The following is a 16,619-nucleotide window of genomic DNA, read 5'->3' on the forward strand; positions in this document are numbered from 1 at the left end:
GCTGTTCCTGGGAGACTAGAACTGCTGCAACTTGGGGGGTTAAGCAGGAGCACACACACAGGTGTAATGAACACCTATTGCAATTCTGACGGATTTGAATAACTGGAAAGATGATGTGATGATGAGCTGCTCCTTCAAAGCTGTTCGAGGCTGGTTAGGCAGGCATGTCAATAGTGTGCAGTTTGCAGTGATTGTGATGTGATCTAGTCTGATGTTTCTTGCCTAGCTGTCAGATGCTGAAATGCTGAACAGCTACATGTTTTAAGGTGGTCAGGAGCTGCAAGCTTGGTTTATTAAACATGTCGCCCATGTTGGGGACTTGATACAAAGCAGAGCTAAGGTGTAAGCCTATGCTATAGGTTGTAACCTTATTTAGTGTATTAAATACACATTATAGGCCTGTGTTAAAAACTGAAGGACAGGAGAATAATCAAGAGTGCAGTGCTGATGCTAGTTTCATGAATAAAAAACATAAAATTTGAATTTGCCTGAGCTGATTAATCCCTTTCACAGTTAATCACTATATTGTAATTTTGTTATTCTGTAGTTTGTGATTTTTCACAGCATTTTTAGAATGACCTATTAAGCTGTGCTAGTGCTTAATACCTCTGCTTACATAGTGCTGGGTTCTGTAGACAGACCCCTGCCTTAGACACAATCAGCAGTCATATGTATGGTATGAACTTCAACAACGAACTTGTAACTTCTTTCAGCGTTTAATACTGTTACCACTTTGATTTTATTAAAGTCAATAATCTACGATTGTTATTCAGCATCCTAATTCACATTGTTCTTAATCTTCATAAGCTTGATCACAACAGCTCCCAGTAGACTATGCAGAATAGGAAGTGTGGTAGTTAGGTATCCATCAACTATTTGATCTAATTGATTAATTGCCATCCATTCATCCACTCAGATTTAATTGGATAATATCGTGCTTACCTAATATTGGATTGCCATCTAATCATCCAATCAGAGCACAGGATGGGCCGTCATTCAGCCAGTTGGGGACATATCACAAAAAAGAGCTAAACTTTTCAATGCAGATAATTAAGGGTCAATGAACACAGCCTGACTATTTAAACACCATTGATTGACAGAATGTATTCTGTGCACTGTCATGTTTTGTAGGCAGAGCTACATTCACTCTGCATTTTTTCTCCAGTTGTGCGCTTATTTGGGAAACCGTGTTTCTTTACGTAGTGTTAGGACAGAGCTATGCGTTTGTTAGCACTGTTTCCCATCTTTTTCACTGGTTCTTTAGGGTCATTGCAAGTGTGCTGTTGCTGTATGAGACGTACCTCTCAGGGCAAGGAATCGGTCTAGATTCTGTTGGATGTCCTCTGTGGCTTTTGAATTTCAGAGCTCTTTTCAAGTCTTATGAATTGTTCTGTAGTCTCTGTAGAAATTCCAGCTAAACCCCTGTTGTCCATAACAAGCAGGCAAGAAGAAAAAATAACTCCAGAGGATTTCCACATTGGAAGACTGATTCTGTGACCTTTTCTAAAGGATTTGTTTCATGATGTTGTTGTTACAGCTCTGTTAAAATCAAAGTGGAACAGTATAAATGAACACATCACATCCCAGATGTCCTAGTTTTAGATTTTGCCTCTGATTTCATAGGACACCTCATGCATTTACAGTATACGTTTTGTATAATATTAATCAGCCTAGATCTCAGGTGTTAAAAATGTATTGCTCACTGCAAGGTTCTTGCATGTTTTGTTCCCGCGTGAACAGAAACATGGTTGCACGCTGGCAGAATGATTTTCACTTGTGCAAGCAAGGAAAAGAGAACTGACACCTGCCTGAGGCAGTCACATCTGGTAATGAAGATAACAGCATTTTCAACACAGGCGTTGCGTTAGAAAACCTCTCTTGCTCAGCTACTTTTGGCTGTGTTGATAAGATTTAACATTTTGCTTTGCTCCCATTTTGTTTTGGTTAGTGCCCAATTAAAGTGTGCTCATTTCTACTGGCCTAGGGCATCTGTGATGAGGCTGCACGGTTATATGATTCATCTAGAGGCTACTGGCTGTTAACCCCCCGCCCCCCAGAGAGGCTGCAGTGCTGATATGTGAACAGAGCAGAGATCATGTGGCTGTGCAGAGTGTGCACGTCACCTAACCTAGAAGCAGAGGAGCTGATTATGTCATAAACTAGAAAACTACTTAAAAAAAAAACAGTTCAGGAACGGCCAGTATGAAGTGTGGTAGAAGGAACTCCATCAACTGTTTACCGGACAGATCTACTTGACTCATTGCTAGGTGGTCTTCATCATTTTTTCTACCCAGCCGTAAAGCTAATAGGCTACTTCTTCCACAGCAGAAGACACATCTGTCCGGGTGATGTGTTAGCCTGCTGGCTCAGCTTTCAGTGGATGGTTGCCGTGGAATTGCGTCTCCCTCCGATAATGGAAAAACACCAAGAGAAAATAGTGAAGAAATGCGGAATGTCCAACAGTTTTGCACAGCAGCGTGTAGAGATGTGTGTAGTTTTGGCGTTGAACAGATACCTCGAGCTCAGACCGCCTCAAGCTAAGAGCGCAAAGAAGTAGGAGCCCCGTTCGGATGTGAGTTTCTGATACCTTTGCACTGGTGTTTCTATAGCAACCGGCTACTTGTGTCTGAGCTGCGGCTGCCTGGGCTGCTGTCTTTGTTCTTCACTCACTTACAGCTGCCATGTGGCCATCAGGACCCCTTCATGTAGGTGTAGTGGAGAGAGGGATTCGCGTGAGAAGTACCTTGGATAATTCGTTGGGGGGGGGGGGGGGGGATTCTCATTTTGCTTAAGCTTTAGTGCAAAGCTAAGGGGCCCTTGCTAAGATTGAGGGTCTTTTCTTCTCTTGGCAGTGCTAGTTCTCAGTAGAACCTCTCCAGCCTCCAGATCCCAGAGCAGGAGCTGGTCAGGATCAATGCAGGACTTGTGAGACTTGCAGAAATACAGATGGTTCCACCTTACGTTCTGTGCGTGTGTTTTGTGCCTCATTGTTTCTTTTGCAATGAAGTCGTCCCGCAGGGTGGAGCAGGTATACATGCCACTGGAGCTGCAGTTAACCTTTCAATCTGTAGTAGCAAAACAAAGAAGCCGTGGTGAGGTACTGAGCCGCAGGAAGGTCAGGTGTGCGACTCGAACCTCTGCCCACTGAAGCGACTAAGATCCACACACACTGCCTTATATCGCTAGGGCATCGTGTCATGTTTGGTGCTAACAGACAAAACCCCCCAAAACATTTTTTTTCTCTGGTCTCTGAGGGATCTATTCCTATGAAAAGCTCACGGCAGTGTTTCGGCCCGGCAGTGACATCTGTCTTTGCGGTGGCCTAGCGGAGACGCTATTATTCAGTGAAAATCTCCTGCAGCTTCAGCACTGAACAGCTCTCGTTGAAACGTGCTCCACAACCACATGGACTCTGGGAATGCATTCCGACTGGGATTCTGTGACAACTCGGACATATTAATACCTTTCTGTGGTTAATTGAATGTCTTACTGATCTGCCTTCTGGTTACCGACTCACAGATCGTTTGATATTCCATCCTTAAACATTCGTACTGTAATTACGGTGTTATTAATTAGCATATAGAGAGGGTAATTATAAAAAAAAAAGGAAGACTTGACTAAACTCCTGGAATAATGCACTTCAATTTTAACAGCATCATTTAAAATAGGGTGAATTGTATTTCAGATCGGTGCTCTGCTCTATTGGTGTTTAAAAGATTTGTGTCACGAAATGAAGGCATACAGTACATTTGAGCAAAATCAGAGGAAGTCTTTGTTGTGTGCTGTAGCCAAGTGTATTGATCACCGAGACTGATACTACACACGAGGAAAATCCCCAATGAGGATCAACTGCATTAATATTTACCCAGAAGACTGGCAGAAATTGCATTTTGTAGATGTACACAGGTCCAAGATCAAAGAAGTAGGACTATCTATGTAACCTTGTATTTCCATCATGTCTTGTCATTTTGTTTGTCTGAATAATGAGGCAAAGCTTAGTTGGGTTTTCAGTACATCCTGCTTTATCTGAGATTAGGATGATACTGTGCTGTATAAGCTTGTTTCCTGGGAAACTTTGAATTGGTTGAGTCTCTTGAAACGCTCAGTTACTAGAACTGAGCAAGACAGAACAAATGGCTTCCTCTCGTTATTGATATTTGCTTTTTAATTGTGCTATGTTGCATAAACATTGTGTAGTATGTTTTAGTTTGAAATATGGTATTTTTAGGTGGAGTAATAATTAGATAAAATACTTAAATGTTCCTGTGCCGTACTGACGCGATTTGCGTAATCCCGTATTGTTTTTACAAGGCTAAATTACGTTTTTGTGAGCAAAGATCTAAGAGATAAGGAGGATGAGCTCTTGGTTTTTAATGTGATTTTTTTTTTGTGCACAACATCTAACCTGATTAAACAAGATAATATGACTGAAGGCCAGAATAAAGCCAGATAAATTAAAATAAAGTTAGCAAAAGAAAAAATAATATATAGGAGTTATTTGATTTTTATTCTCAACTACCATTAATTGTATTGCATTTGAGGATTATGAATGCAATGATTTGATACAGTCTTAGCAATAATTGCATTTTATTGTGTCTATAGCTGTTTGCACTGCAACAATCCCAAAATGTTTCACGGATAGGAGATATCCATCTTTATTTATCATATTTCAGTCAAGTTCAGCCCCCACCTGGGTAAAATGTGGGCCATTCTGTGCCCTCTACACAGCAGGTCCGGAAGAGAAGTAAGAAATTGCTTCCCCAATGAAATGAGATGGAAAGACAGATTTACAAACCCAGCTGGGAAACCAGACAGGATAACTGGGTTAACACCCTTACTATAATGAACAGTGCCATAAGGTCTTTAATAACATCAGTTTAACATCTCAGCTGAAGGACAGTACCTCTTATATGCAGTGTCCTTGGGTCACCATACTGGCGCACTGGCTTGGAAATTCGGATCCAGGGCGAAGAGTGCCACCTAGTGGCCCACCAATACCACTTACAGCAGCAACCTGGTTTTCCTCGGATTTTGCCCATTCTAGCCATTTATGGCTTCTGAGACCTGACAAGATGCTAACACTGCCCTTAAGTGTCATAGGACAGCTCTTACACAGTTTTCTAAAGATGTGAGAAAAAGAAATATCCATCTGTCCATCTTCACTTTATCCAAATCAGGGTCACGGGGGAACCAGAGCCTATCCCAGGAAGACTGGGTCCATTGTGGGATCCACCCTGGAGGAGATGCCAGTCCATCTCGGGGCAAACAAAATATTTCTTACGTTTTTTTTTTTTCCTTGGCCCATCTGTTTTATTTCAGTACGGGGGTGTGAGTTTCACCTCATCCTCCTCTCTGATGCGGTGGTTGTTGATCATTCCAGTGGGGAGCAGTAATGGCAGGAAAATTGCTCACACAGGTGCACTTAATGCATTTGGACCAGACAGGGAACGTGGGTAGGGCATCACTGAGACCTAGTAGCAGACTGTGCATCGAGCTTTCTGCTAATGACAAGATCATTCCCATGAACGCAATGGTATGAGTCACAAAGCTGTTAAAATTAAAAGCTACCAAAGAAAACAAATTGCATCTTACTGTAGATAGATCTGCTGGGGGAACAGTAGGCATCAGATTGAACTGTACTGTGCTGCTGGGATTAGCTGGGGCCTGAGATGAAAGCTGTCTTTATTACCACAGTGCTGTTGCACGGGAAGGAAAGCACTGTTTTCGAATCGCTGCAGGTCTGCAGCAGAGCCTAGCTTTGGGGCCGGCAAAGGTTTCCTTCTGCTCATTCAATAACTCTACAAGTTCCGAGCTCTTTCAGGAGTTGGAAGCGAACTGCGGCCCAAGGTGCAGGAGCTGCGCTGTGCACAGCAGGGCCGTCGATTTAGCCCGCGGAGAGCGTTCAGGTTGCCGTGTGGGAAGTTGCGGCTGTGTTGCCCCGCTGCAGTGGCCTGTGGGGGTGATGGAGAACCTAGTTGTGCCATTGACTGAAGCCAGCGGGGTCCTGCGGAGGGTCACCCTTTAAGTTATCCCTGTGGCAGAGGATGCCTTCCTCAACTGGAGTCATTGGTGTTACCTTGCTGTTATGTGGCAAAGGCTGTTAGCCAATTGAATTTCATAATCTGGGGATGGTTAACTCCTATCCTGGAGGTTTGCAGTCCGGGCATATTTTATAGGCCTCTGTAAATCAGTTGCTGTCGAAGAACTAGAGAAAACCATTAAACTTCTCAGGTTAGGCTAATAAATAGTTCAATCGGGGTGTTAAGAGCTGAATAGGAGGTACACCCTGCATATACTGCAGCTTCCAGACCACTAATATCACTAATACTTTGCTTAAAAAGATGCGATTGTGTAAAGAGTGAATTGGCATGATGACTGCAGTGTATCACCTTAGTCACTGTAGCGCTCTGGTGAGTCACATTTATTGCCACCCTCCTGTATTATTAAGTTGAGTGGCACTTTAACACAATTCACATCTTTGTTTTGCAATACCGGTTTTTGCACCCAGGTTTATGGAGCACTGAAGCTGAAGTGCTGGGTTCGAGGGTATGCAACCGTGTCTCCATCTGGGATTTGAACCCACGACCCACTGGTCAGAAGGCCAGGACCCTGGCCACCACCCCAGAGGTTTCAGACATTGGAAGTATCTGTCCTGGGTTTATACTGTCATTAGTGTGCAGCTTGCAGATTCTGCAGGCGTGTGTGGGTGGCAAATTACTGAACCAGTTGAACAGAATTTAGACTATAAAGGAAGGTTACAGATGAGAAGAGACAATTCAGACCCTCTAGCTCGGTTGGTTGCTAGGAGCTAATTGATCCAAGGGTCTCATCCAGCCATTTATTGAAGGAAGGCAGGATATCGGCTTTGGCAACATAACAGCCTAGTGCCTTCCAGTCTCCCACATGGTGCGTTCATTTACAGTCAGAAGGTTATTCTTTCAACGTTGGCTGAGAGGACACAGACTGGATTCATAAACTAGAAAAGCACGGTGCCTGAACTGAGTGCAGGCAGTTCTGTTATGCACTGGTGCCGCAAACCCCCCAGGTGCTGCTGTTTGCTGAGCCGTCGCTCGCCTCAGTCTTCTGTATGCAAGCAACGCAGCTCTCTGGAGGTGGGGTTGTGTTTGGGAGTGGAAGTGGAGAGTTGTGTCAAGTGATCTGGAGAACTGGAAGAGGCGGGAGAAATGTTTTTCGGGCCGGTCCTCTCTCTCCTGTGGGGTTCAGAGAGTTGGCGCTGCGTCGTGCTGCTCTAAAACCACTTCGGCTCAAGACTTGTGGCATTTTGTACGGAAATGGCGACCAGGGATCTGCTCCAGCTTTTTTTCCTCCTCTTTCCCGCAGAAGCACTGAAGGTCACGCATGCTGCGAGGCTGCAGTGGTGCTCTTGTTTTAGCCGGTTTAAAGGAGGGCAAGAAGGAAGTTCCCCAGGTGCCTCTTGGCCCTGCTGAGACAGCAGTGCCAGTCAGCCCTGCCACTCCAGGCCCCATCGGTCCAGGATGAGGAAGCCTGTCTGAATGAAAAGAGTCAAAGAGAAGGAGCTCTTCATTTGGCAAAGGGGTTTGTAATTGCAAAGGCTACCCCAGGACAGAGGAAAGGTCGCAGTATGAGAGGAAGCAGTTTACAGCTGTGTACAGTAATGCTTCGCTATATGAACACCCTCTCTCTGAGCTGTCATGTAGTAATGAGCAGAGTTTCACTCTTACGAGCTGGGCTTTCGTCAAGTATTGAAGAGCCTTCTTTTCTCGCATCTTTTCTGCAGAATGTATTTTTCGAAAGGCTTGTGAGGGTTATACTAAAGGATAATACCTAATTTTAACATGTTTGCTAATGACTCTAATGATGTATTGTACATCATGATGTGCTGTAAATGAGTGGGAGTGATATGGGTTTTCTTCCTGTTTATGCATCAACTAATAACTTTAAGCATATTACTCTAATAATTAACTGGGCATGTTATTGTTTTCATACTTAGGTACAGTTCTGAAGGAGACCATTTCTTTTTCATACATACTTACTACTTTGGGACCTAATTGTGACGGAGCTATAGAAGCTTTGAAAAACAAAACATAATCAATTATACATTTATAACCATACGCGCATGTGAGTGCCATCAGTTACAATACAACCACCCAGTTCCCCTGCTACATTTCTGCACCCGTGGTTTACGTGGATAGATGTCAGGCCCTACACAATCACGCAGTGTCCAGCTAGAAGACCAAAAAAGCAACCACACTCAGGCTTCGAAAATATCTTGTCTGCACGATTATCATACCCGGTTTTGTTTGCTCTTAATAACATGCAGTATGTAGGACAAGCCTGCTGCTGCTTTCGGATCTGAAAGAAGGATTAGCAGTGCAACTGTGCCTGTTCCCGTTCAGCTCCGTCCTCTTGCTAGGAGATGTTGCAGCAGGGGTGAGGGCTGGCCTGCTGCAGTGAGATCGGTGCCAGCGCTTCAGAGAGCTCCTCCACTCTCACGCACTCTGCCGACTCACCGTCAGGCCTTACAGCAGTACACTTACATATTCCTTTTTTTACCCTGCCGAGCTCAATTGATCGTTTAATCGCCGAATAAATTAGAAGAGCAAAATCTGCTGAGGCTCGGGGGGGGAGGGAAAAAAAAGCAAAATAAAACCATCCGATCGGTTTTTTAAATGCCAGCCCTACATCTTCCAGTACAGAAGCTGTCCTTCATCAATGCATGATGAAAAGGGGCCAGGTTGCACAGTTTTAGATGTGCAAATCATTGAGGAATTTAAGCTTTGTCACAGCCAGAATGCAGTGCAGTCTCCTGTGATGCTTGCATTAAAACCACCTTTGAAGGACATTTTCCTTTTCACGGGCCGGGTGCGTGCTGGCTGCCGTTTATTTATTTTTGAAATGTTTGGCTCCCCGTGTGTAGCCCCGTTATTTTCCCGTACTTGTGGAGGAAGCCATTGCCATGGCAGCTTCGGAGTGACGTATTGGATACTTGTGCCTTAGTGAGAGCAGCCGTTATATAACAGGTTGTCAGCAGGAGGGGTTTCTCATTTCAATGTGTCTGTTCTCCTGCTCTCCTGGAGGCGTGTGCTCACACCACGGACTCGGAGGCAGTGTCTGCCGAGGCGTGGTGTGAATTAGTTGTCTAAATTCTTCCCCTGAAGGATGAGGGAAGTGGGGAAGCTTGGGTCAGCCTGGTCGGGCTTATGTGTAGTCTTCCTCTGCTTAGGTGCTGCTCCTGGCGCCGTAAGTGTACTAGACCCTGGTGTCATGCAGACTGACTTCATCCCCAGATGCCCCAGTCCTTTTTTTCTTATCAGTGCTTCAGTCTTCACTACTGCTGGCGATTTCAACAACCCAGCGCCACAAAGACTACAGGGTTGCAAACCACAGGAGGCTGGGGGGGCACCCATCTTCATCTGGATGGTCGTAACTCATCGGTTCCAAAATTGTGTCCAGCTGGCTGCTGAGGGATGCCAGTGTGGGCTTCAGTGACTTGGCTGTGAGGTGTATGCCAGATCTTCATGATTCTGAGCCCTAAATGCATCGGATCTTTCAGTTTCCTTTCTGAGGAGTCTCTGAGGTTTAGCTCCCTGTTGATTTTGTTATTGACCCTTTGGAAGGTGCCTCGGGCCTTCCAGATTTGCTTGCACGCCGGTGGATCTGTTTTTCTGCCGCTGAAAATGCAATGTTGGCTGCTTCCGCTGTTCGTGCTCTGTTATAGCATTGTTAAATGGTCATAGAAATACATAATATATTAATTAGCCATTGATGTCTGTCTGTGTCTGCGTGCCCAGCCATGATAAGCATCTTCTTGAGTTCAACCCCTGCCATTTGAAGAGGCAAATACTGTAGGGTCACACACTGCAGGAGGCTTGTGGCCCCGTCTTCATGAGTTGTTTGCATGCTCTGAGTGCTGTTCAGCAGAGCCCTGACGTGTGTTATCACATAACTGTCAGCTGTGAGCAAGAGGCCTTTCCTGTTCTTGGTATCGAGATCAGTCTTCAGCGGCAGTACTTTGACAGGGCTGCATCACTATCTGCTTGGCAACTTTGTGGAGACAATCCAGGTGTCATGTCTGGTGGTAATTTATGCTGCCATCACATCCTCTGGTAACAGGCAAATGCAGGTGTTTTAGCGCAAAGCTCTAAGCTGGAGCTGTTGGCTGTAGCGAACACACACAGGCACGACGCCCCATCTCTCTCGGGGGCTGTGAGTGTGAAGAGCAATTCTGCAGTGCTCAGACATCAAGGTCAAATCAAATTAGGGAAAGTGCGTACAGGAGAACTAGCAGCGCAGTTTGTTGTTTGTAGCTGACATAATTGAGTTCGGGTTTTTATTACGGCTTCTGAAAGCTGTGATTGAAAGAAGCAACCTTTTTAAAGACCGCATCCTGGAAGCTGGGGCTGGGAGATATGGGGTGTTTGCAGTGCTTTTGAAGGGGCCCACTCTCTTCTGAGAAAGTGTATTGATTCCCTATTGGGGGTTATTAATGGGGCTGTCTGTGGGGCAGTGGAGAGTCCTCTTATAGAAGCCTAGAAACTTTCCCCCAAGAAACAAAACAATAACAGTGTATTATTAGAGGTCTTGCTTACTGGAGTAGGGTCAGTTTGGTTTTCATTTTGATACATAAATTGAAAAAAACAACCAACAACAATTGAGTCATTTTATAGTGGCAGCGCAGCCCTGTGCTGTGTAATTGCCTCCATTTTACAGATTTCGTTTGTTGCAGCAAATTTAGCATTAGGCAGCGTTCTTAATTTTGGCCTGGGCACAGACCCTTTTATTTATGAAGTTATAATTTGTCAGCTGTCAACCTTGTCAGCTAGATCAAATCGGGCAGTGTGCCCAGCCCCTGTGCTCTAACCTCCTCTCTGCTCTGCCCTCACAGACTATGCAAGCGGCGCGATGCCCGACAGACGACCTGTCGCTGACCAACTGCGCCGTGGCGAACGAGAAGGACCTGGAGTCTGGGCAGTAAGTCTCCAGTGCTGCCAGCAGCACTCTGTAGGAACAGGATTGTGCGGCACAGTATAGTACAGCACAGTGGGCAAAATATTCGTAATAAAACACGTTCTCAATGATCTTTAGGCGATATGATTGCAAGTAAATGAATTCCACGGGGTGGTGAGTTTGATTCGTTTGAAAAGACTCTAGATTCTAAACGTGAACCCATAAGATTTCCTTTTTAAATGCAAAATGGCTTAGTGTGCAGACGATTAGGAAAACCAGCATTAGTATGTTGTTCTATTGGAGAACCCAGTGACATTTCATAAATGTGTGTAATCCCCTGTGCTCATCACAGTAGAGTTGCAGGTATAAAGGCATCTTTCTTTTAACTCTTGGGGACACATAGGCATCAGAAGAGTACAGTATAGAGGACTGATGTTGGCAGATGTTGCCTACAGAGCTTGACAGAGAGATTGTTCTAGCTCATTAACTGGCCTAGTGATGCTGTTGGCTGCTGCCTTTGACTCTTTGTGAATGACTCTGATGCATCTATCACGCTTTAGCCTGGGATGTGCGATCCCAACAGACTTCTACTCCCTGATTTTCTTGAATCTGAGACCCCTGCTGGCATGTGGAATTCCAGCTGCTGTGACAGATGAAAGAGACTTGAGCAAACCTGATTTGCTGATGACCTGCAGCTCCTCTATGGACTAACTTTTAAACGTTAAGCAACATGCAAACACTAAGTTTCTGTCAAGTGTTCTCCTATCCACTGCTCCCTTACCTTACAAGTACCAGTGTTCCCTAAGCCTTGCATGCATTTCAGGAAAAACACAGGATTCTCAATTTGCATCATCCTTTTCTCCTATAAAGTCTATCTGCACAAATGTTTTGCTCTTTTACCAGATAATGTGCATGACTTTTGCAAAAAAAGTCCAAAAACAATTTACATAAGTTTAAAAAGATAAAGTAAGAAAGCTTTTCATTCTTTTTCGGAATACTCTCAGCTGCAAATACCTAGATGTGTAATGTGGAGGTGTGTTTATTCCCAGTGGTTCAGCACCATTTAACCTCAGCCTTCTGAGGAGACATTAACAGTAATCTTGGATTAGTGGGGAATCCTCTTAGGATAGCAAAGTGACAGTAGTGCAGAAGGGCATATAGTGCCTGGTGCCTAACTGTAAATAGTACAGCTGGGAGACCTTTGTGCCCTTGTTGCTCTCAGTCCTTCCAATCAGCACTGTCTCAAGCCTTGGTTGAAACCAATTCCATCGCTGGAAAAGAAGGAAATACTGAAAATCTGCCCACGCTAGCCACCACCAAGAGCTTCTTCCTCTACCTGCTTGCCCATAATCTACTAGTGTTAGTTTTGTACACGGTGCACTGATATAAGATGACATCATATCCACTCCTGCCTGCAGGCATGTGACTGTGAAGACCACCCCGACGCACAAGTACGTCTTCACTGTGAAAACCCATCACTCCGTGGTCCCCGGCACCATTGCTTTCAGCCTGCCGCAGGTGAGGGGATGTCTGGAGGACTGAAACGAAATGCAGGCTCATTTGCTTATTTTTATATATCCCCTTTCATGCTAGTTTTGCTAAAGCATGTTGGGACATATCTCAGGGATGAAAAAGTGAAGCCCAGGAGCAGTGCTTGCTGTGGCTGCAGCCACTCTCACAGTGTTGCATTTCAAAAAGTTTTAAGCTGATTTGAATAAATCCAGGAGTTAGAACGGAGCACAGCAACTCCTCATTTTCTCGCCCTGGTTTGTCATGATAGATATGGCGTGTACTACATTTTACAGTAGACAAGTCAAGGCATTGCCAAAAATTATTCTAAACATGTATAACAAATATTTCCCATTTTTATTTGTATCTACATGCCCCTTTTCATGATACCATTATCCGTTATCTGAAAGGTACCTGTACTCATTAAGGGTCATGGCATCCTGGAGCCCATCATGTAAGCAGAGAGCATAAGCTGGGACAGCACCCAGGATACACACGCAGACACAAGCACTAGTCTAGAGACCCATCTTGTCAAACTAGGGCCAAGTATATCATCACCTTTAAGCCTCGCCAATAGAGAGCTCTTCTTCAGTCTGCTTGCCAGTTCATGCAGCGCTCATTCTGCTGGAGGTTCCTCACTGTCCACGTCTTTCTCTTTCAGAGGAAGTGGGCCGGCCTCTCCATCGGGCAGGAGGTGGAAGGTGAGGCTCTTGTCTATCCACCGGTCCACGTGAGTCAGCCGGGCGAGGCGACCCTGTGCTCAGGCAGTAGAGGCACGCAGGGGTGTGGAGAGGGGTGAGCCCCTCAGTGCTGGACTCCCATTGGCAAGATCCTTATCCTATTCTTGCACAAAAGCCTGCACAGGATTGATGTTTGCATCGTTGTAACGAGTAGGCGGATAAGGGAGTATGGATCCTGTGCAGGACTCAGGAGAGAGAGAACACTGAGAGTTCCAATCCAAATCACAAGGCTAAGACTTAAGCCAGGGAACAAGGAAGGAGGTCCGGTATCGACAAGACAGCAGGGGAGTAACAATCTGGATCACACGACTAAATCGTAAACGAGGGGGCAAGCAAGAAGGTCCGATAACGAGAGGACAGCAAGAGGATATTACGCGCACCAGGGAGCTCAGGGAGAATCCGCAGTAGCGAGCGGGGAAGTGAAAGAAAAGGGAAACTGAATGAGTGACGGGATCTAAGGGTGATGGGTGAGGGTTTGTTAAACACAGTGCGCGTGGGGATGCGAGACTGGTCTGAGACGCGTGCGGAATGCGTCGCAGTCGTTTACAAACAGTGTAGCTAGCGGTGATATTCTAATTCAGAGCACCATCCGTAACGTTTACTTGATGGCCTCGCCAAACTGGATTGCTCCGTGTTCGTTTGCAGAGCGTATCTGATCCTGCAGGATAACCTTTGGGTACACAAATGAAGCAAACAGAAGAAGTGCGTGGGTTTTGGTACTGTAATTTAGACTTCTGAATATTTGATGTCTCCTTGCAGGAATATAGTCAGCCGTCTTTGTCTCTGCTTCGCTTGGCAGAGAGCGTTTCTATTAGTGGCTTTCTCGTGTTATTTCACAGCAGTCTCTGTTAGTTAGGAGTCTGGTGCAATGAAATTGCTCCATTCAATCAACTTTAGTGATAGTGACTGTAGAGGCACTTCAAAGGACACAGTTTGGAGCTGCAAATCGCCTTAAGAGTTTCATTGCTCAGTTGTTATAAAATGACAGCGGTAACAGTTCACACATAATGTGCTCCATATTCCCTCTTTTTTCCCCTTGAACAGTATGCGCCATGTCTTTTTAGTTCTTCCTCTTTCATGATAATCACATACAGTAACAAAGTTCTGACACCTCTGTAATGTGCATGACTTTCAGAGTTGGGGGGGGAGCATTGTAATGTATCTGGACACTTCCCAGTATTTAAGATGGCATGCTTTCAAAAACAGAACAAAAACAAATCAAAAGATTGAGATTGATCAAATTATGGTTTCTACTGCTTTCTCTGCCGAAAGCAGAATATGAAACCAAGCCTTTGCGATTCACTGTTACATTGTAGTATTAATCATAAAACCAGTAATACAGTCTTAAGGCAAAACATTTAACTTGCATAGCTGGAGATCACAGTATCAGCAATCAAAAGTTCCCATTTAACTGTACAGTTAACAATGATTTGTAAAGCTCTGTGGCTTGCTATTTAGTTGTGTAATTGGCATCACAGATCAACACCAACTGAGTGATTACTAACTTTCTGCTGTGTGTTTCCACATTGATGCTTAAAGACAGCAGCACGCTCCATTAAATAGTAGCTAACTGAAATGTCTGTTTTTTTCCATCCCGTCTTGGCTCTTCAATCATTGCTTCTTCTAGCCCACTGATTCCCTATCCTGGCTCTGTGGGGCTGTTGTGTCTAATGGTTTTTGCCCCAGCCAAGTTCTTCATTGCAGGCAAATCGATTTCTATCTTCTATATTTGGTGGGTTTCCTTACAGCTCTTGAAACGTTTTATGGGGTTTGTAATGTGAATGCACCCTGTGCCAATTCCTGAGATCCAGAATTCCCCTAACCTACTATAGGTGTATTACATGAAACGTAACCTGCTATCAATGGGAGGGAATCTGATACAGTATATTGTCATTCCCACCCATATCTGCTTTTTATCCAGAAACATAAATGTATTGATTTGTGGTAAGAAATAAGGGTGTGTGTCCTTAATTTGCATTTTTGCCAGAGAATGCATAATGTTTTATATGCTTATGCTTTGAAAACAGTCTACTTTTAACTTGGGTGTTTTTGAAAGCAAGGATGGAGTGCAGAGAAAAGTCCAAACAAGCAAAAGCAGATTGCTTATGTCAGTTAGCACCGGCGATTAAGGGCCCCACTGGGATGAAAGCCAGCAGACGCAGCTGTCCCACAAGACCAGGATTGAGAACCATTGCTCGGACCCGTACCTCAGAGACCCCGGCCCAGTCCAGAACACTTGCCTGTTGATCCTACCTGCTTCCAAAGAATCCTTGTGAAACTGTCCTTGGAGGCACGGTTTTGACAAATCAAGGGGATAAACCTTGCCTCCCACACTTCTCAACTTGATACCAAGACATGCACAGTAGCAGCACATACTCTCTCTCAGTGCTCAGCTTCTGCTCAATACTTCCCTGCTGCCTCGCTCCTCCTTGCGTGGGATAAAGACAGATTGAATCCATTAATTGATGATTAATCAGTAGTTGGACACTGGGGCCACCACATGTCCTGACTAATTGCAGCCATAATAGCGGGAGGACCGATAACTGGGGAGCCCTGCTGTCCACTCAGACATAATTGCAATTGTGGGGGCCTCGAGTCGGGGTTCCTCGATTATGACAGCTGACAATCTGGGCGGTTCTACACTACTGATTCCCAAAGACTGCTGCATCATGAAGGACCTCCGATCTCCTGTGCTGTCAGGTCTCTGGCATTGTCACCTCAGAACTGCAGAGCAGTCTCACATTACTTACTGCCACCTTGCTGAAGGCAGTGCTCGTACTGCTGCGACAGAGGCACTCTTCACAGTACACTGACATTTTCACCGTAAAATCTCCAGGGAGATTTTCGGAGAAACTTGAAAACGTATTAACAAGATGTTTCTTTTGATTCGTGGAGCTTTGTTTGAATTATTTTTTCTAATTCTGCAGTTCACTTCAGTTGTGAAGTCAATGTGTCAGTTGTGATATTACCGGTTATGAGGTTTCAGCACCATCACTTACCCGGACAGCGATCGGGAGCTGTTTAGGCCGCACTGTCACTGCTCCTACAGCAGCAATAAAACACTGAAATGAAGAAGAGAAGCTGACAAGGTGACGAGAGCTGCCTCACCGCGAGACATGACAAGAGTCGCACAAGCAGTGAATTGTATTTTAGCGCCTCTGCCTCCTGTTTCTGCAAAGTTGTGGAGAGGAGGCAATGAGGTTGCAGTTCAGCTGTGAGTCTAGAGTGAAATTGTGGTCCATGTGCTCCGTCAGAGGGCTGCCCAGGGCCACTGAAAGGGGATGTGTGAAGCAGGAGTTAAATAACTTCTCATCTGTTTTCTCTGTGGTAGTGCAGGCAAATGGAAAAGCATGTGTCAGTATAGGGTTCGAAGTATATAGTATATTCTTCAATGCTGCATTCTTAAAACATGAAGCCTAGTCAAGGGGCCCATGTGTGTTG

At 44.9% G+C, this 16,619-nt stretch overlaps 1 protein-coding gene across 2 annotated transcripts in view; it reads left to right on the forward strand.

The window, feature by feature from the left end:
• The window catches only part of LOC148638716 (vesicle-fusing ATPase), a 49,989-nt gene that overhangs the window by 8,517 nt on the left and 24,853 nt on the right, over positions 1 to 16,619 (forward strand). For both annotated transcript variants that reach the window (XM_088622877.1, XM_088622878.1), the window contains exons 2-4: positions 10,868 to 10,953; positions 12,348 to 12,447; positions 13,100 to 13,139. In XM_088622877.1, the coding sequence (XP_088479003.1) occupies positions 10,868 to 10,953; positions 12,348 to 12,447; positions 13,100 to 13,139 (226 nt within the window). The remainder of the gene's footprint in view (positions 1 to 10,867; positions 10,954 to 12,347; positions 12,448 to 13,099; positions 13,140 to 16,619) is intronic.

Source organism: Lepisosteus platostomus, chromosome 28, assembly GCF_059453375.1.
Source record: "Lepisosteus platostomus isolate fLepPlt1 chromosome 28, fLepPlt1.hap1, whole genome shotgun sequence".
Classification (NCBI taxonomy): Eukaryota; Metazoa; Chordata; class Actinopteri; order Semionotiformes; family Lepisosteidae; genus Lepisosteus; species Lepisosteus platostomus.